This window comes from Triturus cristatus, chromosome 3_2 (assembly GCF_964204655.1).
Source record: "Triturus cristatus chromosome 3_2, aTriCri1.1, whole genome shotgun sequence".
Lineage (NCBI taxonomy): Eukaryota > Metazoa > Chordata > Amphibia > Caudata > Salamandridae > Triturus > Triturus cristatus.
Genome location: NC_140584.1, coordinates 955,961,610 through 955,986,331, shown reverse-complemented (window position 1 = coordinate 955,986,331; position 24,722 = coordinate 955,961,610). Strand labels below are relative to the sequence as shown.

At 46.1% G+C, this 24,722-nt stretch overlaps 1 protein-coding gene across 1 annotated transcript in view; it reads right to left on the bottom strand.

Moving 5' to 3' along the window:
- TADA2A (transcriptional adaptor 2A) overlaps positions 1-24,722 on the bottom strand; it is a 215,335-nt gene that overhangs the window by 178,260 nt on the left and 12,353 nt on the right. Inside the window, exons 2-4 of the mRNA XM_085649482.1 lie at positions 23,831-23,937; positions 12,075-12,134; positions 11,875-11,966 (exon numbers count right to left, since the gene is read on the bottom strand). Of these exons, the coding sequence (XP_085505608.1) occupies positions 11,875-11,966; positions 12,075-12,134; positions 23,831-23,937 (259 nt within the window). The remainder of the gene's footprint in view (positions 1-11,874; positions 11,967-12,074; positions 12,135-23,830; positions 23,938-24,722) is intronic.

Sequence of the window (24,722 nt, the reverse complement as noted above, 5' to 3'; positions counted from 1 at the left end):
GAAATTGGAGGACTTGGTTCTATGAAATCGTAAATGGCATCCCTCCTGCAAATTTCTATTAAACATTTTAGGTGAAATAATTTCTCAATAATAGTATTGAATTAAATTGTTATTCTATGAAATCACATACAATCCTAGAGTAGTCATCCTTTGTCCAGTCTTCTTTATTTAATCAAAAAGAACATGGAATCCCTCCCCCCACTGCGAGGTGCTCACAGCATTTGTCAGCGGGCTTGTCGGGCCGCGGGGGTGGGCCTATTGGGGGTGCTGGGTGGTGTGTGCGCCGTTCGGAGGGCCGTTGGATGTGACCCTTGCTGCGGCCTGCTACCCAGAGTGGAACAGACCTGGGGAGTTGCCCACTTTTCCCCCGCTCCAGAGAGCGTACTTCGGCGGCCTCTCGGTCCCCGCGGGCTTTCCTCAGGACTCCAGACGGTGGCACCTGGACCATAGTGTTTCGCGGCATGCTCCCCGATATCTGGTGCCCCGTAGAGGTCCATTGGTGGCAGGGCAGGGATAATGGCCAGTGTCAGACGGGGGATCCCGTGTAGAGGCCGCTGGGTGCCCGCCTTCCTTCCCATCCCTCCGCCTGCTATTACCTGCTCCCGTTCAGCGGCTAAGTCGGGCCGCGGGAGTCCTGTGTGGGGGGCCCCCTTTGCTTCCCTCCCTCCGTCCTATATCCGGACCATCGGACGACTGCCCGGACGGTGCCAACAAACCCGGAGCCAGCCATGACAAGGGAGGTGGTGGATCGTCTAAAGAGGGCCCTATCTACAAGTTTACGGGCCCAGGGGCCGCTGCGGGATTCTCCGAGGGACCACAGGGAACTATGCATGACAATGCAGCGCTCATGGCCGCCATCGCACAGTCCAGGGACATGTTGGACCCTAAAATCGGGGAGGTCGGGTCCGACGTTATGCTTTTGCGGCAGGATCTGCGGAACGCCGTATCACCGAGACCGAGACTTGCATATCAGGAGTGGAGGACGAGGTCACCACGCTGAAGAAACTGGTGGCCGCCATGGAGACCACCTAGCGGGGCCTCGTGCTGCGGGTGGAAGACGCTGAAGGAAGGGCAAGACGCAATAATCTCCGCTTTGTTGGATTTCCGGAGGGCTTCGAGGGGGGCAACGTAGAGCAGTTCCTCACGCATTGGCTGGAGAAACCCTACCTGGGGCCCGCCCGAGGCCAGTCATTTTGAAGCTCTTGAACTATCATGATCGGGATGCAATCCTAAAGCAGGCGCGGATCAAGGAACCCTTACAGTACGATAATGCTCGCATCCTAATTTTACCGGATTACACGAGGCTAGTTTACCAACAGCGGCAATCGTTCCTGGCGGCCAAGGCCCGCTTGAGGGATCTTAAGCTTTCCTACGCTCTATTATACCCTGCTCACTGATGAAACGGTGCGGGCTCACACACCACCTGGAAGGGAGTCCAATTCCTCATCGTCTGAGGTAGCTCGGAGGGGGCCCCTGTTGAAAACAAAGGGTGCCATAAGATCATGCTCCAGGCGGCACTGTGTCCTGCGACGCACCATCCCGGACTGGTTCGGTCTCGGGACGGCTGACATTGGTGCCCTGACTAGTACACCTGCGAGGGGTAGTGGCGGAGCAGTCTACATTAACCTGATCGGAGAGGCTCAATTATGGGCCGGGTCCGCTAGTGGACCTGTGCTAGCAGAGATAGTGCCAATGACAGATGGGTTGCGAGTTGGGGATCCATTGGTCGGGGAGGGCCGTGTCCTCCCATTGGGGGGCGTGGGCCGCACCCACCGCGGCAGATGCTTCATCGTTTTTGAGGTATAGGGTGGGGGGTTTGTTGTGTGGGGGTTTGTTTTGTTTGTTGATCGCTGTAAGAAAGTGGCTCTGTATAAAATGGACCAAAGTAAGGTACAGTGTTCACAGAGTCCACAGTCCCCAAAGGTATGGCAGAGGCTTAAGTTAGATATAACCTTACTCTCTAAAGTGGTAGCTTGGTCGAGCAGTAAGTCAGTATCAGAGGACAGTGTAAAGCATTTGTTGTACAAACTCAGTCAGCAAATGGTCTCACACACTCAAGAACTGAACTCTAGGCCAATTGTGTTGTATCAAAAGATATAGTTGTTTTATTTTAGAACCAACAAGGTATCAAAATATACTTTCTCAGAATGAATTACTTTAGGTAAATACTTTTGAAATAGGCAATAGACTCTTTGAATACAATAGTTACAGTTTGTTTCAATAGGAAACACAATTTTAAACACAATGCAACATTGAGCTCAATGGGAATTTTTAGTTAAATACAATTAGTTACTTTGTAGATTACTTTTCTAACCACAGAACTGGATCCTAGATTCAGTCCCGGGACATGAGCTGTGAACAGTTAAGTAAAAGCGTTTTGGTTACAGTAGTGATTTTTAAGGAATATTATTGTATTTTAAAAGTTGACACTTGGAAACTTTTTCAGGTGAAATTACCAATGTTATCCTATGGAAGGAAATTCAATTTGCAGGTAAAATATGCTTGTGTTACTTTTGTACAGTGCTGGGCTCCTAGGTTCAGCATTGGGACATCTATCAAAAACAGTCAAGTAATTACGTTTTTATCGTTGGCACGATTTTTAAATAATATTTGTAAGCTTCAAAAAATCGACACTTGGAAACTTTTTCAGCAAAAAGCAGGCAATGATATCCTATGGAAGGAAATTCAAGTTACTGGTAAGTACGGTTAAAATTACTTTTCAGGGTCAGTACTGAGCTACAAGATGCAGCACTGAGGTCTCTCCTGATAACAGGTGAGTAAATCGGAATTCGTTGTTCGGCTGATTTTAGATGAATATTTCAAAGTTCCAAAACTCCACACTTAGAAGAATTTCCAAGTGAAACCAGTCAATGTTAGGCTATGGAAGAAAAGTGAGTTATCGGCTTTTAGGTAAGAACTCGACTGGCAGAGTTAAGGTTCTGGGCATAGACTCAGGGGTCTCCCAGGGTCAGGTAGGTACAGTTGGTACACCCTCAGCGGCAGCCGGGTGCAGAGTTAGTTCGGCCCAATGTTATCCAATGAGAGGCAGGGGGCCTTCGGTTGGTGGCTGCTGGCGAGCAGGCCACGTGGCTGTGGGGGCTGGGCTCCTGGTCACTTGCTCAGGGCAAAAGGGGAAGTAGATTAGGACAGAGGTTGCACTACCTGGGGCACTCGGGCGGCAGGGTGCTTTTGAGCCCTCGGGCGCTCAATGTTATTCAATGGAGATCTTGGAAAGTGAACAAAGGCTGCAGGCTCGGGGACGGAGGATCTTCAGGAGCGACCAACACTTCGAGGGGTAAGTTGGGATCTTGGAGGATAGTTAGGCACCCAGGAGTTGGGCACAGGGGCCCGTGGGGCGCCGGGGTGTCATTTGATGTCAGAACATCTTACCCCCTGCTGGTCGCGGTTGGAGGGGTCCCTGGTTCTGAGGCTGCATGCGTCGTCTGGGTCGTCGAGGAGGGTCCTTGTGCACTGGATTCCAGGTCACAATTGCCAGGGGTACGTCCTCAGGGTCTTTGTCCACTCAGGCACAGGCCAGACTCGGCGGGTGCAGAGTGGGCTGGATTCGCAGTTCCTGGCTGGCACCAGGGGTATTGCCGTTTGAGCAGAACCACTGCTCGTGGGAGTCCCAGTCTTGGTAGAGTCTCAAGGTGGTCAGGTCCTCTGGGGTTTTTGAGGTTGCTGACCACTGAAGGCGCCGGAGTTCCACAGGAGCAGGTTCAAGGATCAACAGGCCGGTAGGACTGGGGGCAAGTCAGTTGGTGTCATCCTCTTGTTAGCAGCTGCGCGGCGGGTCTTCTGGTTTCTTGATCCTCTTGCTTCTTTTCGAATTGGAATCTGAGGAAGGAAGGTTCAGGGTGCCGCTAAATACAACATTTAGGGGCTTTACAGGTAGGGTGAGGGCAGGGACCAATGGGTCCCTGTCCTGGGGTGAGTACACCCCCTATCCTGCTCCTCTCCGGTGGGAGGGAGGCAGGAGCCTAGCTGTGATTGGGCAGGGCTCTCCATCCTCAAGATGGCCGGAGCCCGGAGTTGTGCTTCACCTCGCCTCTCCCACCTGAGGGGTGGAGTTGGCACAGGCTGGCACACCCCCTTTACTCACGTAGGGTTTCCCGCCAGTCTTCCCGCCAGAGTGGGGGTCGGAACCGGTGGGGGCCAGCTGCTGAGTACAGCAAGTGGTCTGGAGAAGCTCACAAAGGCAGCATGCTTTTGAAGCTTCCCCCCCTGCCCATCCTGGGGGAGGAGACTTAGCACCTCGCCGAGGATGTGCATTGTTGCAGGCCCAGGAGAGTGGAGGCTCTCCACCCAGGGGGGTCCAGCAACATGTCTGCTGTGTGGCAGCCTAGGCAGCCTCTCAGACAAGACGTGGATTGTAGGTTAGGTTTCAGGGGGCATCTCTAAGATGCCCTCTGTAGTGCATTTTACATTAAATCCCACACTGGCATCAGTGTGGGTTTAATGGGCTGAGAAGTTTGATATCAAACTTGTCAGTCTTCAGTGTAGCCATTGTGGTGCTGTGGAGTTCATAATGAAAACCTCCCAGCACCATATACTCTTAATGGCATCACTGCACTTACAGTGCCCAGGAATGGCCCTGTACAGTACGTAGGGGCAGAGGGCTCATGCACCTGTGTCCACACCACTGGCATAGGGCACCCAGCTAGAGGGGTGGCTGATGTATGCCATGGCAGTGGGTTTGTGGGCATGGCACACATCGACTCTGTGTTTAGTTCTGCACCAGGACACTCAGCCTGCAAAGGCAGTGTGCGTGTCAGGGTACAGGGCCCCTAAGGGTGGCACAATAAGTGCTGCAGCCCTTAGGGGTCTTCTCTGGTCACAATGCCCTGGGTACCTAGGGTACCATTTACCAGGGGCTGACATGTGTCCAGAGATGCCAATTGGGTTTAGGCTTTAGCACAGTTTTTAGGGAAAGAACACAGGCCCTGGGTACCTGATCGGCAGGGGCCCAGGGTACACCAAGAAAAAGTGCATCAGGGATCAGGCAAAAAGTGGGGGGGGGGGGGGGTTACTGCAACAGAAACCCACTTCCTTACAATCGCACATTATCTCACCGACAGTAGGCTTGTACACACACACACACACAGGGTTGGACCCCGCATCCTCGCACACAGTCCCACGTGGCAGATATCCCACATAGGGAGCGTATGTCCCCTGGTACATTTCGCATTATTAGCTGGAACGCGAGGAGAGCCCTTGATATGATTAAACGTGGGGCCATGCTCCAACAGGCCAAACGGGCTGGGGCGGATGTCCTCATGCTACAGGGGAGACACACCTTCTGGGGACAAAGACCCTCTGCTTTCAATGATATGGGTATCAACAAGTGTTTCATTCGGGCTTTGTGAGGGGGTCACGAGGGGTGGCTATATTGATTCACCGTAGAGTCCCCTATACACACATTAAGCAATGGACCGACACTCAGGGGCGATACATAGTCCTGCAGGGTAAGGTGGGGGGAGGACTCCCTGGTACTGGGCAGCGTATGCGCCCCTCCTCTGTTACAGTGGAACCTGGTGGAGCGTCTCATGACTCTTTGGGTGGATATGCCGGACGGGGTGTCTGTGGTTGGCGGGGACTGAAACAATGTGATTGATATGGCCAAAGATCGTTGGGAGGGAAAAGGGGGATCCTGAGGGTGGCCGCACCACAAAGCTGTATTCCTTAGTGACAGGGCTCGACTGGGTGGATACATGGCGTCATTTGCACCGGGATGGCCGGGAGTTCACGGATCTCTCGGCAGTTCCCAACTCTTATTCCAGAATTGATTACCTCTTTGTCCCACGAGTGGCGGTGAGCAGAGTGGAGGCGGCAGAGATTCTTCCGAGGAGTCTGTCGGACCATTCCCCAGTGGAATTCACCATATCGCGCGGTGGTAGAGGAGGCACGAGACCGTGGCTCTCTCCCCCCGGACTGGAGGAATGTGGAGGTGGTTGTACTTCACAAACCGGGTAGGCCACTGGATCAGCACGCATCATATAGATACATATCCCTTTTGAACGTGGAGGCCAAAATCTTGGCTAAGGCCCTGGCGAATCGCCTGCTGCCCCATATTGCTGCTCTGGTCCACCCCGACCAGGCTGTCTTTATGCCTCAGAGGGCGACTAGGCACAACATTAGGCGGGCGCATAAAGCAGTGGCGGCCATCCAGCGACTGATTGCACCGGCAGCGCGGCCGTTAGCAGACATGGATAGGGTGTTAGACTCCCATAGCTGGGTGTACCTCTTTGCCTTATTACATAGGCTGAATTTCGGACCGAGGTTTACATCCTATTTGACTCTTCTGTATACGAACCTCACAGCGTCGGTGTGGGTAGCTGGCACAGCCTCCTTCGTGTTCTCTGTTGGTTGGGGGAACGAGACAGGGCTGCCCCCTGTCCCCATACTTATTCGCCCTCGCAATGGAGCCGCTGGCCGCGTGGGTGCGAATGGACGCGCAGGTACAGGGATTTGAATGGGCACAGGGATTGTCAGATAGGATTGCATTAAACGCAGATGACGTCCTATTCTTCCTCACAAACGTGGATAGAACGGGGCCACGGCTCCTGCGCATTATGCAAATCTTTGGGGAGACCTCTGGATTGTATGTGAACCCCTGTAAATCTACGTTGTTGATGCTCGGAGGCCGGGAGGGATTGGGCACCTGGGCGACGTGGTTTCAGTTGGCGACAGGAGGGCTGAAATATCTGGGTGTATTTATAACGAACGTGCCCGCAGTTTCCTGGGAGCGCAATCTGGTTCCCGTGTGGGAGCATGTATATGAAGATTTTAAGACATGGTCCCGCATGCCTCTGACCATCTATGGGAGATCGGCTATATTTAAGATGGTTGCGCTACCCAGTCTTCTCGATCAGTTGCAGAACCACCCCTATCCAATCTCCCCCCGATGGTTCCGGCAAGTCAATGCGGCTCTTGGGAAGTTCTTTTGGGAAGGGGGCAAGGTTTGTGTGGCCCTGCGGACGTGCCTCTTATCTACCTATTGTGGGGGACTAGCATCGTCGGACATTCTGTCATATTATCAAGCATCTTATCTGCTCGTACTGAATAAATGGTGGTATGGCAATAGGGAGGATCCGGCTTACGCGGTCGAGCGGCGGCTTATGGGAGATCACTCGCTGCACAGGGTATTATACTCAGCATCGCTGCGGGGATCATTGCCCTCGGCAACGAAGGTAGTGTTCCAGGTCTGGAGGCAGGCATTGCGTAGGATGGGGTCGTGGAACACGATGGGGTGGTGGAACACGCTGACGTGGGAGACTCCCCTCTGGGATAACGGGCGTTTGCCGCAACTAGCTGCCTTGCAGGGATTCCGGATCATATGGGGATATCGGTCTTGGGGGATGTTATGAGAGGTCTAGTCTTGAAATCCTTCCAGGACCTTCAGACGGAATTTCATATGCCAAGATCCCAACTCTTCAAGTATCTTCAATTACGGCACGCCCTGTCCCCCCAGTCTGGAGGGCTTGGAGACTGTAGCGGAGTTCAGCCCCCTGGAGGCCAAAGTCTTTACAGGAGAACTCCAGGATCGTAAGATCTCCAGGATATACCAAACCCTAGTTATCCATTGCTCCTCCACACTACAGAAACTCCGGGAGGATTGGGAGGGGGATATAGGTCCCTTGGAAGAGGAGGACTGGGCGGAGGCCCTGGCTGCACCGCGTGGGGCGCCCATAGCGGTGCGTCTGCACCTAGTCCAGTTTAAATACCTACATAGGGCCTACTACACACAAGAGCGCTTGTGGAAGGCAGGGTTGATCGCCTCTCCTGTGTGCCTTAGATGTAACTGGGAGGAGGGTACGCTGGTGCACACGGTTTGGCAGTGTCTCTCCCTGGATCGTTTTTGGAAAGGGGTTCACACTTGTTTATCAGAGGTTCTGGGTTGGGACCTTCCCCGCTCGCCGAAACTTGCCCTGTTACACATCATGGATGGGATAGGTGGCAACGTCTACAAATGCCATTTACTACTGTTGGCTCTTACATTAGCAAAACGGAACATAGCGAGGGCGTAGAAAGCACTGAGGGCCCCCTGCAGTAGCCGCATGGAAGAATAGTCTGGACTTTTGCATGGGCCTAGAGAAACCAAACTTCATTGCCAGGGGGTGTCGCCAAAAACATTTTAAAATATGGAAAAGGTGGGCAGATTATCGGGGATTGCTCCTAGAGCCGGCTCCAGTGGCACGGGACCCTCATCTACAGAGATTAGGGTTCTTCGGGGAGGATCCAGGGAGTGGGGTGGGATTTGGAACTCCAGTGGATAGCTCTACTGTAATATTCAAATGGTTCTGTCTAGTGTGGGTGTATAGTGCGATCGGGGGAGGGGGTGGGAGTTAGATTTTCATTGTACTACTTTTTTCTCTTGGGTATCATTTTGAAAAATGTCAAAGTCAGCATTACGTGCTCCGATTGTGCAGACGCCTCTGGGTTACAGGGCCCTGCTGTATATGTGTCATTTGACAAATAAAATTGGTTTAAAAAAATAAATTAAAAAAAAAGAGAACATGGAATAAAAGTTCTCATTCCTTTGGGATCTCTGGGCCATTTTGATTGCTTCTTTGCCAAACAGAAGGAGAATGACCTATTGCAACTCTTTTTGGGGGTGGGAAGATTGGTGGTTTCTGTACAAACTCCAAAATATATCTTGCATGTATGATCCACGGCATCCATTGGTCTATTGTTATGGACTCCTATTCAGGAACAAAAAGCAAACTTCACCCCTGATCTGCTGAGATGTGGATGGTGGAGTGCAGCTGCAGAGTGAAGCTTGTTTTTGATTGGCCTGTTAGAGTGTTTGAGAGGCGCTCCCCGTCCTTCTTGAAGACCTGCTACACCCTTGTCTCCGATTCCTGTTGGATGCATAGCTCTAGTCATAGCTGGGCTGTTGTGCACTGGTTGAGGCCTCCTCTGTAGTCCTGGAATCTATTTGTGTGATGAAAAGTAGACAAACCAGGATGGTAGTACTGGAGGGCTCCAAGAGTCTTTGCTGTATCTTGGTCTGTTTTTATGTTTTATAGGGCATCACCTATGTATTGCTCAAACAGGGCGAGTCCATCAAATTAATGGCAAATTAAGTATGCTTTTTTGGACTTTCAGAAAGAAAGTGGTTGATGTCAGCCAGCCCAGCCTTCTTAAAATAGCTGCTCCTGCCAGCTGGGGGACACTCGGGTTGAAAACATCGATTGCAACATCTATCATGGCTGCTGATGCCCCCTCTGATGATAGCCTTTTCTCTTTCTGGATGAAGTTGATCATCCATGCCATGCCACATCTGGCAATCATAACGGCCTAATATCACCAAGACATCTGCAGCCTTGATTGACGCTGTTGCCACTGAACCAACTCTGTGGCTCAAATTGTCTCTCAGCCTGCGATCTCTGCCTGGAATGACAGAATTAGATTGTTTGATCACCGGTGTGCTGCAGACATATTATTATTTTGACTTGAGTCTGGTTTCAGAGGGCTGCAAGGCGGGCAATGGCCATATCTGGGGGGTCTATTCTTCTTCCCTAAATGGGGTACTACAGCTGAGACCATGGCCGGTATCCTAATTAACTTTGGACTTCCGACCAAACCAAATCCAAAATGGATGTGGATCTTGTGGCTTTGAGTGGCTGTTCCTTAAAAACATAAAGGACGCACTGCTGCTCCATTGATACAGTTGGATGATTGGATTTCTTAGCAACCCCCTCAATTAGAGCGCGCAAACAGGCTATATCGTCTGGAGGGGACTCAGGCTGAGCAGGAAACTTGTAACCCTCTTTGGGTATGATATACTCATCCCATTTCTTAATTCAGCCGTCACCTTTTGCAGATTATCGCCTTCTTCCTCTAAATCCAAATATGCAAACTCGGATAAGTCTGCGTCCATGTCTTTAGAGGTTGGAGGGACTAATGGCTGTGTGACAGCTCTGTGAGGTGTGCCCAAAGGAGGGGAAGAAGGTGGAGGAGGTGGAGAAGCCGCGGGTGGCTAAGGCAGAGTGGGTGTAGGTTGTCCCACATACTGTTGGGGAACAGTCTTTGGACAATGTCCAAAATCTGCTGCAGAGTGGACAAGAACACAATTAGCACAAGTATGACCTTCGGTTCTTTATAATAGTGATGAGGTATATGAGATTGAGGAAGGTTAACACAATGTGCTTGGATGGAGATGCTTATGGTAGCTATTTGCATCGATGGATAATATTTATGATCTCCGTACAGGAGACTATATTTTACTAGATTTTCAAAATTGACTAGAGCTTGACACTGCACACTCACTGTACTGTACTGCAATTGATCATTAAAAATCTTAATAAAAAAAAGAGGATGATGATGATTGAGGAAGGTTATCAGCTCTGAAGTGGGCTGATAATCATGCTCCTGGTAGACCACCTCCTCATCTAAGAGCTGTTCCTCAAAATGCGGTATGTAACACATCTAACTGCGTTGGACTGCAGGCTGCCTCCGACACATCTTGATCACTGAGGATTGCCTCAGTATCATTACTGGACCTGTTGTCAATCAAGTGTGATGTGCTGTCATCAACATTGATGATAGAATGATAGACATCTTCGGCCCTCATCATCAAGGTCTTCTTACTGTAGGACTAGGGTCTCATAGTTGACAATAGAGTGGTCTATGATGAACGTCGCTTTTTTCTCATCATCAGGTCAGTGATGACAGAACCCACACTGGTGAGAATGGCACCTTAGGGAGGACATCCGGAGAACTGGATTTCCGCACAGTTTTCTGCCCACGATGGTGCGCCTCCGCATTGAACTATTTTCTTGAGGAAACTCTGGTTTCTTCCTGTAAGGAGAGGGCTGCAAGGGGTGCAAGTCCAGCTCTAGAAACTCTTAAGTTTCCTTTTGGGTGCTGCCTTCATGGAAGTGCTTGGTGTGGTGCTTTTCATGGAATCATGCCAATGAGTGGGCATTTCCATTAGCAAGAGGAGATTAGTTTTTCTCAAGTAGATACAGTGCCAACGTTCTCTCTTTATCCTTCAGAGTCTTAGAAAGAAAGCCTGGCAAATGTCACAGCGTGAAGCCTACCTCGATGGATGGAGGTAATAAATACATTGTGCATGTGGATCATCCGTATCATTCTCTCTATCCACTGATAGAGCAAGGTTTGAAAAGATATTTACACTCTGTCACTCAAAATGTTAGTTGGTGACAGAGGTCTCCCTGGTCCAGAAACGAATCCGAAAAAAACATCTAAAAATACGCTGAGAGCCGAAGACAGGGCTGACTGAATCCAAGGGTAGTCCAGGAAAGTAACATGATTATGTCACCGAGAGGTTGGAGCAGAGCGCTCTTCGGGCACTCCCTTACACTGAATGCAGTCGAAATATGAGCTATTGTACCCTCTATGGGGAGTAGGAGAGCTCTGCACTTCTACCTCAAAGGCTGAAATTTATGTTGGTTTGAATGAGGTAGATATGATACTAAACAAACATGGTAAATGGAGCCGAAGGGCATTTTTATCACCATTTACTGCTATTTAATGTTACCGGGGATTCCCTACCTGAGGACAGGCAACGATTCAGGAATACAAATATATCAAAGATCCAGTGCTGGAGATCAAACTGCAATAATGGAGTAGGCATTGACCAAAATAGCTAGACAGTAGGAAATCAGCTTTTTGGACCCCTGACAATGTATATCTTTGCCACAAAATTCCCAATAGAAATCCAGGTATAAAGAATTACACAGTCTACTGAAATTCAGAGACTTGCTTCCCTAAAGGAGAATATATTTTACAGAGAACTATAAAATAAAATGCATTCAGAATAAACATACCATTAAAATGGAAACAAGGACTATATTGCAAGGGATGCATGCGCTGTACTTTGAAAAAGATAATACTTAGTAACCTCACCAGTTTCCAAAGCCGCAATCCATCACTGCCTCTAAGAGGGACATTTCCTCCTGTGCAGACCAGCTGGGATCAAGAACAGGAAAGTCGGAGGTCTGCCAAAAACAACATGTAATCTTCAATGGACATTTCGTGTTACCATACATAATAAAGTATACATAAATTAAATTAAGAAAAGGGGAAAATCAGCAATGGCTCTTTACCATTATTTCATAGCTATGGTCACTTTGATGCTTTTTGTACTCAAACCCTCGGGTGAAGCACTGAAAGAAAAACAGAAAGTTATTTAAGCAAGTTGCCTCCCTGACCTTACTGGCATAAACTGGGCTTTTTTTCCTAGGGATGTACTATTTAAGTAAATGTCCCCTTTCTTATCATCGTTTCCAATGGTACATTTACAGCAGGATCATAAAAACACTACACCAAAGAAACCCCGTAATAATAATCCCTACAAGCAATGGAAAAGTCAATAGGTCTCACCTTCTAAACTATTGCCTCTGACTTTTCCTTTTATTCCTGTGGAGTGCAATTATTTGGTGTGCTGTGCAATTATGTGGTGTGGAATGAAGTGATGAGGTGTGGAATTGTGTCGAGAATAATTGTGTGGCATTGAGAGAAATTACCTGGAGTGTAATTATGCTGGCTGGAGTGCAGTGGAATTATGTTGAATGCAATTATGTTGTATGGTGTGGAGTGAAATTATGTGTACTGTAATTATGTGGCATGTGGTGGAATTATGTTGAGTGACATTGTGGTGTGGAGTAGCATGGATTGGAATTATGTGTTGTGTGGTTGCATTACGTTTTGTAGGGTTGAATTATGTTTCGATGGGGGGGAATTATGTGGTGAGAGGTGGCAATGTGTTGTGTAATGGAATTTTGTGGAGTGGGGTGAAGTTAAATGGTATAGATTTGTGTTGTGTTGAGTGGAATTGTGCTGAATGGAATGGTGTGGCGCTGAATGGAATAATATGGCGTGGAGCGAAGTTAAATTTTAGGCAGTGTAATTATGTGTTGTGTATTGCATTTATGCGGATTGGAATTATGCAGCTTGGTGTGGAGTGGATTTTTGCGGAGTTGAATTATATGGTATGGATGGGAGTGGAATAATGTTATATGGAGTGGATGTATGCAGTGTGGAGTTGAAATGTGTAGTATGATGTGAATTGCGAGGAGCATAATTATGTAGCAGAGCGTGGATTTTAATTTCATGGAGAAGAATTTGTTTTGGACCCAAGTGGATATATGTGGAGTGGAATTACGTGGCATGGAATTTAATTATGTATAGTTAAATTGTTTTGCATATGGTCGAGTTATCTGAAGTTGAATTGTGTTAAGTGGCGTGGAATTATGTGGACTGGAATTATGCTGTGTGGGGTGGTATTATATGGAGTGGGATTATGTGGCAAGGAGTGGCATGATGTGGAGTGAAATTGTATGGAGTTGAATTGTATGGTGGGGAATTGTGAGATGTTGAATTTGTGTGGAGTGGAATTATGTGGAATGTAATTAGGTGGCATGCAGTGGGGTTGAATTATGTGGAATGGCATTGTGTGGCATGGAGTGGAATTATGTAGTGTGGACACTGACAAGGTGGCGGTTGGGAGAAGAAGAGAGGGATGAGGCAGGAGGGGGTGGATTGAAATGTAACGTTCCCACTGCAAAAATAATTAATGTGAGCAACGCCTCTGCCCCCCACACCTTTGCTGTACCCCTTCAGATGCTGCCCCTCCTACTGCGCCCCATCCCTTTTGCACAAGCATTGCAAACTCAAAGCCCCCCGAGCTGGTCTCCTTCGGTCTAGGTCACAATTACAGGTGTGAGAAGGGACAGGCAGAGATGCTCTACGCATCACACATGTCACTTCTGTAACTACACCGCCCCGTATTATATCCAGAGAGATCGGTAGTCGAAACTATTGTTTAATCGGAGACTGATGACTACGAAATACTTCCTGGATGTGGCAGTGAGCCCCAGATGATGTCAAGCTATTGAAATACTGGTAGGATTGGGACAGGTCTACCACAAGTCGGACCAGTGCCCCTGAAAGGATGGTGGAGTTGGGGCACGTTCACATCTTCTTTCTAGTATCGGTATGGTTGAAAATACTGCCAGTCAATTTGTCTGGAGCTTCTGGTGGTGCGCAGGGACTAGGAAAACGCAACTTAATAAAAAGAAAATCAGGTAAACTGCTGATCGGGACAATTCAAACAAACATGTGTCGTTGACATGGGGAGAGCCACATTTCCACAGTTGCGCCCGACACGTGGGTCCTCATCGGAGATGCAGCCGTCCGAAGGAGTTGTCTTGATGAAATAGTGGAATATTGCTGAGGAGACGTCCTGCATGAGGAGACCCTTGTCTTTGCAGCTGAAGTGATTTTTCCGGTTTTCTTGATTTGACCCTTCAGTTGTTGGCCGGTCCCGACAGGTATCCTTTGGCATTAGGGCAACCAAGAGATTGGCAGTTGGAGGTTGGAGACTCTTGTTTGGTAAGGTCGCTGAAGTGGCACTCTTGTTTGCTTGGCAAAGATTCTGGTTTGGTTTGTTTTATTTATTTTTTGCAAAAAATAAAGGCAGGTAATGTGGAGATTTTTCTCCACTTTTGAGTATTTTGGAATAGTAATATTTTACAAAACCTTGGTAGCATGCCTGTTTCCAGCACACGCCGTAGGTTGTGTTGCTGTCTTGGTGGTACCAATATGGATTTAGAAAGAAGTCAGACAGTTTCCCTAGAGGGAACACCTAATAGACATATGTATGTTAAATATGGTATTTCTTCCGTAATGTATACTACACTGTGGAACAAATATACAAAAAAGGATCCCGATTTACGATGGCCTGTAAATGGGTCATTTGACTTTAAAAAGATTCAGTATGTAGAGCAGTGTTTATTCAACAGAAAAAGTTGACAAGATATGTTTGATTGTGTATGAATGTGGGAGAAAGAAGTGAAAGAGTGAGTAAAGAAGAAGCTATAGCAGAAAAAGAACAGCGAAAAACGATGTATCAAAAAGCATTGGAATTAAAAAATAAAGAGATGAAGGCAATAAAAAAAAAAAGAGGAAAGGGAGCGTTGTTTCGAGGTAACTGGCCAGTACCCTGTTAGGCGCCCCATTTATCCCATACTTAATAAACCTCAGGATGACTCCATCTTGTTAGATCGGCCTCCGCCCCATATCATTTTCCCTCTGTCCCTGGGAATGATCTTTCTGAAGAACATTTTTCTTCCGACGATAAAGACTTAGATAAGCAAGATGGGTGGCAGACTCGCTCTACTTTGACTACTGACGAAAAAGCCACTATCAGATCCACTGCTCGCAAAGAAGTTCGTGGGACTACTTCTGCTTCAGACCTTGTAGCGCTGGTTCAGCTGTGGAAGGATTTAGTGCAGTTATATTTTGCAGAGAAGTTTACCTGGGAGGTAATACTTGGTTTTAGAAACGTTTCTAAAAACTTAGAGCCCAATGATATTAATTCTTATTATAAACAATTAAATGATGGAACTTTCCTTTTGTCAAATATACCTAATTTAATTAGGAGAGTAGTTAAATTAAGACATGATACACTATGTTTAAATGCTGAGCAAAAAAAATCAGCTGGTAAAATTAAAACTGCACAAACAGTTCAGATCCCAGTGCAGAAAGACGACGTTTTGGGGACAGACAATGACCCTAGTGATACTGTAGTTACTGTAAAACCGATGCATGAAGCTGCGCCTTTGTATGTTCCTCCGAAGGGTACAGGAACAAGTGCTGATAAAGATTCAGATGACGCAAAGGGATATTTTGTCTATAATTGGGTCTATACTCCTTGGAGTAGAGCAGATGTTATGGCTCTTAAAACTGCTTTGCCTGACCCGTGGAAAAATCCGGCTGCTATCTATGAAGAAGTGGAAGGTGCCATTAGCTCCTGCACTATGACCTTGCCAGATATTTATATGTTTTTTGGACTTATTTTCCCCCCTGATATGTGGAGAACAATTCGGAAAAAATAGATGATAATGTAGCATATGGTGATACTTGGGTGCATTTAGAAGAAGAAATAGATGCAGCTAGAGAGCCTGCTCAGAAACCACAACAGGAGATATTAGATCTTCCCAAAGCTATTGTGACGAAGTTGAAAACTCTTATACCCCCTACGAAAATAGATTGGGCAACGTTAGCGTCTTGTAAACAGAAAGCGGATGAGTCAGTTTCTGATTTCTTTACACGATTTGAAGAGACATTCCATGACTTTACAGGGCAGTCATTGACAGATGACACGGGTAAGCATTTGTTCGTCGGCAAATTTGTCGCTAACATGTTGCCAGAAATAGCTAGTCGCCCAAAGGCCCACGAGAGTTCATGACCTACGTCTTCCCCAGTCTCCCTTTTGACTATGGACCGGGAAGCGTCAGGAATTGGAAGCAAAAGGCAAAGAGGATAAGAGGGTAAAGGAGTTAAAAACGAAAGTTAAGTTGGCTCAAGTATATGGTCCACCATTCAGAGGTGGTGGTAGAGGTGGACGTGTAGTATATACCCCTGGTGTACCCGCTTTCGCTCGATCAACTTTATCTTCTGATCAGTGTGCTTATTGTAAGGAGATTGGACACTGGCATTCTGAGTGCCCCCTTTTGCGAGGTCAGCAGTATCAATGGGGTAGAGGAAGTATGAGAGGATGCCCAGGGAATTCAGGAAATAGGGGAGGAGTAGGAACTCGTCATAGGTTTGAGGCAGTTAAACATCAGCCAAATTATTCTAATACTTTTGATAGACGAAATCAATATCAAATGTCAGATTATTCGGCGGATGGTCTTGGGGATTCGGATTATGCATAGGAATACCTAGGATGGGGGTAAGGAACCGGTTGAGGTCCCAGTAGATCAGAAAGGTCCTTGTGTTGATGCAAATGTCTTGGGCTCTACTGATCGGTTTCTGGTTGATACAGGAGCTACTCATAGTGCTCGGTCTAAAAAATTGGTTCCTAAGGCTCCCCTGTCTGGCGCAATGATAACACCGATAGGATTCGATGGGACACCTACATCTAGCCCACTGTCACAGCCACTTGCATTTAGTCTTGATAAATTCAATGCAGCATGTCCATTTTTGATTTCCCCTACCACGCCGGATAACATTGTGGGTATCTATATGCTCAAACATTTTCGTGCTACAATATGTTGTTCCCCAGAAGGTGTGCGTGTTATTTTATATGATAACTATCCAATGGTTACAGGTCTTGTCTCATTAAAAAAGATATTGCTCTGGCATTGTTACCTAGTACTTTATGGGCAATAGAAGTGGTAGGGTGCACACCTTTTTTTACTTATTCCTTCAATCTTGTCCATAATTATCTGAGAGTGCGTGCACATCGGTCGGGTGCCATGCCCAAATGGTACCTGGATAAATGACAACAATAGTGAATGGGGCATCATCTTGCCCCAGACCGACTGCACAGCTACGTAGTGCCTCTTTGGCAACAATTCATATTTTCTTCCATTATTAATCCTTTTTTGACCATATATTCCGTTCTTTTTATTCCTTTCTTTTCATTCAACCTTTTCTTAAATCCACACGTGGGATATTGTGCCATTTTCAAGTTTCTCATGTTGAAGCTGTGCCCATCCAGACCTCTTGCCAAAACACGACAAATGCAGGAGCTTGTCCAAAGCAGCATTTATTTAAAAGCCCAATGCATTTCGGGCCACAAGTGCCCTTCGTCAGGGGACACTGTGTCCCCATTCACTTATGTTGACAAATGGTTATTCCACCAGTGCATATTCAAGGGAAGGAAGGTGCTTCATTGCCTCGACTGCCCAATATAAAATATCTCGGGAAGGCGAGGAAGCATGGACGCATATTGTTCAGGATTTGATCAAAGTGGGGGTTGTGGAAGAAGTCCCTTATAACATTTGTAATAGCCCTATCCTTCTTATTTTGAATAAAGACACTGACAATAACATTTACAGATTCATAATCGATTTACGAGAGGTTAATAAAATTGTGGTACCCCAATACCCGGTAGTCTCTGACATCTCACACTTCTTACTATGATTCCTCCTTCTGCCACTACATTTAGTGTAATTGATTTGAAAAATGCATTTTTGTCAATACCTATTCACCCGGATAGCCGTTATTTGTTCGGCTTCACTTTGAATAATAGATCATGCAGATTCTGTAGCGCTCCACAAGGGTATACAGAGAGTCCTAGCATTTATAGTCAGGCATTGAAAAGGCAGCTTGATTCTTTTCCTGTGCCGAAAGGGTTGGCTTTTATTCAATATGTTGATTACATCTTGTTGGCTGCCGATACCCCTGAACAGTGTAACGAAGGAACACTGTCATTATTATCATTCCTTGCTTCTCATCATCACAAAGTCTCGCGGAAGAAATTGCAATGTTGTAAACAGCAGGTTACCTATTTAGGTCACCTCCTGTCTAAGAAGGGACGTGCACTCACACCAGATCGCATTCAGACCATTTTAGACACACCTGTGCCCCGTACTCAGAAGGACGTCCGTACCCTGATTGGCCTTACTTCTTTCTGTAGGCAGTGGATCCCTAGTTTTTCGTACATTATTAAACACTTGTTGGCCCCTTTGACTAAAGACACTTCAATGCCTCTCCCATGGACTACTGAATGCCAGAATACCTTCCAACAGCTAGGTCAAGCTCTTTGTTCTGCACCTGAATTAGGAACTCCAGACTACACTAAGACTTTCACACTCTAAGTACTCGAGACGGAAGGTTGTGCCCTCTTGGTTTTAACACAGACACACGGTGATAAACAATGTCCTTGTGCATATTTTTCCATCTGTCCTTGATCCAGTTGCTCGCGCTTTGCATGGGTTTTTCTGAGCGGTAGTAGCAGCGGCTGTGTCCCTAAGTTAGAGTGAGGGAATAGTCTTGTCACATAGATTGTTTGTGTTAGTACCTCATCCAGTCGATGCCTTGATAAATCACACAGAAACACAGCATCTGACTACTGCTCACTTGACAGGATCTGAATTGACACATTTGGCCCTTCATATCACGTTGAAAAGATGTTTGACTCTGAATCCTGTAACATTATTGCCACTTCCAGCTACCCAGTCTCAATCACAAGAGTTACATGACTGTATATCCCTTACTGAAGAACACGCAAAGGGTCGTGTTGACCTACAAGATACACCTCTTTCTAGTGTTGATGGAGAATTGTGGGTTGATGGATCCTGCCTGAAATTGCCTGATGGCACTACATCTGCTGCTTATGCAATTACAACACTTCAGACAGTAGTTGAGACAGCTCGTATCCCACAGACGTCAGCTCAAGCAGCCGAGTTGATAGCACTGACAAAAGCATGCGAGCTTAGTACAGATTTGCTTGTTAACATTTACACTGATAGCCAATACGCCTTTGGTGTGGCTCATAACTTCGGGCAGCTATGGAAAGAAAGAGGCTTTCTCACTTCACATGGGACACAAATAGTGCGTGGGGAATCAGTACATAATCTCCTTACTGCCTTGACCTACCCTAAGAAAGTGGCAATTGTTAAATGTCGCGCACATAAGAAAGTGACCGATAAAATAGGAGCAGGCAATGCCTTTGCGGATTACACAGCTCAGGAGACAGCAATGCAGCGAAGTACAACATCTATGTATGTAGTTAAATCACAGGCTGAAAGTTGGCATGATGCCAGGCAAGAGGTCCTGGACATGCAACAATCTGCCTCTGTTGATGAATTAGACCAATGGTCCAAGGAGGGAGCATTGGATGATGAGGGATGTTGGCGGAATAAAGAAATGACCAAATGTAAGTCTATTTACAACCTATGATTCATATGGCACATGGGCCGGCACATGTTGGAGCATCCTCAATAGCAAAGCAACTTATGCAAGTTTGGGATCATCCAGAGATTGTCGGTACGGCTAAGAAAATAGTCCAGTCCTGTCTGATTTGTCTCCAGTATAATCCTGGAAAGGGAACACGAACTCCAACAGGAGGATTTGCGATACCAACTGCACCTTTTGAGATCCTGCACATGGATTACATCCAGCTTGAGCGCTGTAACAACCTGAAACATGTCTTGGTAGTGGTTCGTGCCTTTAGTAAATGGGTGGAGGCATACACTACGAAGGATAATACAGCTCTTACTACAGCAAAGGTGCTCCTAAAGGAGTTCTTTCCCCCGACTCGGCATTTGGCGAGTTTTGTGGAGTAACAACGGACCCCATTTTATTGGGCAAGTTGTTGAGTATCTCATGAAAGGGTTGGGAATTAAGCAGACGTTTCATGCTGCTTTTCACCCACAATCAGCAGGACTAGTGGAACGTAACAATTCTACCCTGAAACTAAAACTGGCCAAGATACAGACTTCCACATCTTTGAAATGGCCTGATGCACAGCCTTTAGCATTGCTATCTATTAGATCAATACCACATACACGATCTGGCCTCACACCGTATGTGGTGGTTTTCGGAAGACCAATGAATATTTGGGGGATTCCTAAGCCACGCCCTATACATGATGTACCCTATGTATTGATGAATGACTATTTGTCTCAGTTGACTGACAGTTTGGCTTCTATTTATCAACAGGTTCGGGAGACTCTTCCAGACAGGTCACAAGTTGAGGGCCACTGCTTGCGCACTGGTGACTATGTGGTCGTAAAGTCCTTCCAGAGAGTCAGCTCCCTAGCACAGAGGTGGCGAGGACCAGAGCAGGTACTATTGGCTACCAGGATTGCAGTTCAAGTGACGAACCAGAAGAACTGGGTTCATGCGACACTGTTGAAAAGTGTTGCAAGACCTAGTGAGCCCAGCAGCGTTGGCAGATCACCACGATATCCTGGTCACCAAGAAAGGACAAGCCACGTCACCTGAAGGATCGGAGGAAGTCTTCCTGGACCACACGATTCTTGGTACATCCCAAGATCAGCTGCGACCCAGAAAGAAAGACACTTCGTTGCTGAAAAAGACTGTTTGAGCCACTGTCCTGGGTGGCTAAAGACTGACTCCAAAGGGGGGTAGTCTTTTCGTCTCAATGTTAGTGAAGAAATCAACGCCCACCCAGGACCTTAGGGCACCATCTGCTTTGTTATTTGTCGATGAAATGAATATGCCTAAGGAGAAGAAACCAAGAGCTGCAGGAATTTGTAGAAAAAGAACAATAATTGCTACTGGACTTACTTTGACTGTTATTACTGTTATAATAACTTGGATTGTAGAGGAAGTAGCTCCTGTCCGAAATTTATTGACTGCTACTACTCCTGTCCCCATTGAACATCATTACTTTACTCTTCCTTATGAGCAGAAGCACATAATATCCTACCACAATAACACTTTCATTCAGATGTTGCACCATACACACAATGCTACGAACATTACCAACAGCTGGGTATGTGGAATGATGCCAGCTCATCAGAAAAAGGGAGGAACACCTTTTATTCCTTTGCCGTTTTCACATAATTGCTCCTGCAGAGCCTGGTTTGCACAATTGTGGGCTTCTCATATCACTAATATTACTAACTTTGATGTAGGAAGACTTAACGCTCAGTTGAATAAAGTCTGTTACCCTGATGAGGAAGGAGATCCACAAGCTAAAGGAACTGTATGGGAAATGGAGGAGTATCGTCGAGGAAATTCCTCCACACACTATGTTTTCCCCAACACTCGAACCATTAAGGGAAATGGGCCTCCTGTTATTGCTGTTACTAGAGCTCGAGCGGATCTTTGTGCAAGTAGTATTGGCAATATCCCAGTTGGAAAAAGTGACTGTACTAAAGTGTGAAATATCACTGGAATGAACAATAGCAGTTTTTTGTCTTCACACAACACTTATTTCATTTGCGGAAGCAAAGCTTCTTATCATCTACCTACTGGTTGGTCTGGCATCGGCTACGTGTCCTTTTTGCTTCCACCTGTGTTTTTGGCACCTGCACGGGCCAAGGAGCAGCGGGAAGGTGTGGAAATCTAGAATCATTTCTGTTAGCATAAGCTGAAGCCATCTTGGTTGTGGCATCTATTTTGTTGGCTTTGTAATTCTCCCATCCTCTGCTGCTCATCTTTTTCCCTGCCTGTGCGGTCTATTTTAGTTGACTTCCTGACTCAGCTAAGAGCAATATGCATGCTAAGAGTTTGTAGCTGCCAGAACACCTGGTCTCAGACTCAACTGCCAATCTCTTACTGCTGCCATAAGCACTCCGGCTCCCCCTCCCACTTTGCTGACTAAGTGATCTCCCATCCGCCCATGTTTGTTGGTAACTATTCCTGTGTAGCCCTGTACCTTCTATTTGTATCCACATGCTTACCAGTGCAGAAAAAGCTGTATACAAGGCCTGTGTTCTGTGACTTCAATGTGCTACCTCAGGCAGCACTTGAGAGTGCTCTGTGGACGTAGTCCCACTCACGAGTGATTAATAAACTTGTTATTTGAATTCCAGCTTCAGTGCCAAATCTCTATTTTGTTGGTCTAAGGACCCGTGGACAGAGAAGGATGACCCCTGCACCGGTGTGCTCATTAAAAGGCACATTTCCGCAATGGTTTCCACTGATCACTTCATGCAATGTGCCATCACAACTACCTTTCCCTCGCCTGTGTCAGCCTGAGGCACAAGGACAAACAGTGCCTCAGCACTTTAATAAAAAACTTTTCAAGAAATTAAAGATGCTGAGCATCTAGCAGAGAAGATTTTGCAGCATGCGCAATATGGTAAGTGACAACTTAGAAAATGGAAATGCTTCCAGTGGCAAAACCATAGAGGCTTTTCTTTAAGAAAAATTAAGTTATCTTTACTGTACCCCACAGACATGAAGGGCTATTACACACGCCTTTGTTTGGGTGATCACACAAATTAAACATTTGTGCAAAGACTGCAACTTGTGAAAGAGTGAATCTTAACCACTGAAAATATATATTTGATTGCATACAAAATATATTTTTCAATTCAAACCCAATAATTATAGAAAGAGGGCAGACTGTCAAAAGGAGGCATATCCCTAGAGCCACTTTGCATAGTTGGTAGTACAGTCCTATTGCGTACTGTACCAGGTGCCGCAGCTAAACAAAAAAGCTAAAAGTATGCACCTATGTTGCTTACTGTGATATGCTCTCCAAGGAATGAGTGGCCTACTTTCTGTCTGTGTAAGGATTTAAAAAATAAAACAGAAGCAAGAAGTTGGATTGGAGCAGTACTTGACGAGGGAAAGAGAAACTGTATTTAATGTGAAGTGGTGCAGTATAAGAGGACCTTTGCTTGTTAAAAGGTGGGACAATGCCACCTTCACAAAAACACAAGAACTGCAATGACATAACCATGACCCAATTTCCTGTTTACATCCTATAGAATCAATTCAGTAGACCAGAAACACCAGTTTTGTTTCTTCAGTCTAGAGTAATTTTATCAACAAAAATGACAGAAAATAAAGAATACCCGAGAAATATTCCAGCAAAATAGGCATTTTGTTTCTTTTAAATGGGAACCTTTCCCTTATTTTGATCATTGGTATAGTTGTGCATGTCCATTTACATGAAAACAAGTTGCATACCATTTTTGCCAACCACACATTTTCTATGTTTGGTATAGCTCACCTATGTTTATTTTTGCAATTGTACAAAACTGCATCAACTTGGGACTTGGAACAGTTCAAACGGTGCTCATGGCATAACATCATGAATACAGCTTTTGAAATTGAAATAATTAGTATTAACTGCCACTGCAAAGAAATCATTGACAAAGTTTGGAACTATTTTATTTGCCATCCCTTAAACCAGACTCCAACACAGAAAGCAGTTTTTTAAAAATATTTTCAACATAAACATGTATGATATACAGTGTATTATGGACATTTATTCTAAGCACTTCCAATTTTAGAAGGTAGGGAAGCTGAAGCATTTTAAAAACAAAGCGTGTTTTCCATAATCACACAGTTTTTCTTAAGTGGGGAAACTGTTTCCTAGCTTGTTAGCTTCCAACTCACTAATAGATCAAGTCTTAAAATGTACCTGCAAGCACAGAAGGAATGGAGGAGGTCCACATTCGGCACATTTAATGTAAGGTTCCATGAGGTAGGAAGAACAGCCTTTACAAGGAGGCTTATCAAAAGGATCACCTGTAGCAGTAAAAGAAAATATTTAGATATCACATTTCTCACCTACTTTGAGGCTACACGGCAATGGGAATAATGATCAAATTCCCTTTACAAGTGACATTAGCATGCTGCCTTAACTGAAAGCTGCTTATTACATTTGCATAGGACTCCACTCCGTTTTCCATAGTGTAGAGCAAGGAGATTCAGGGTACCAAAAACCTAAAAAAAGTCTCTCCCTCACAGAAGGTATTCTGTCTTTCCACATTTTTACAATCACCACTTTTGCATGCTTGAGCAGACACTTTGAATTAGAGATCCTGAAGTTAAGGCATTAGCACTCCGTTTCAGCCTCACTACTGTCTGCTGAAGAACAAGGCTTCTGCAGTCAAGACACTGATGCATATCAAACATTCCCTTGATGTCTCTCACGGACTGTAGTCAGTCTTCGAGCTGGCAAAGTAAGGGGGAGGGGGGGGCAAACTGTACCAGCAGCAGCAAGCTTGCTTTTGGACATCACCACATACAGTACACAAGTGCACACATGAACGACAGCAGTAACCAGCCACTGCAGAGACTAATACAAGCACATCACTTTCTAAAATAGAACAGGAGTCCTGTACTTCAATGGAATCAAAGACATAGCAGCTTTCAGAAATGTGTTTGACTCAGACACTTTGAACCTACACCAGCCAGATGTCACTGGTGTATGGTCTATGAAGTAGTAAAGGGAAATGTTGTAGCGTAGACCCTTACGACAAATATAGAATAACTTGTCTTTTACAATGCTAACCAACTTTGCAGTTAAG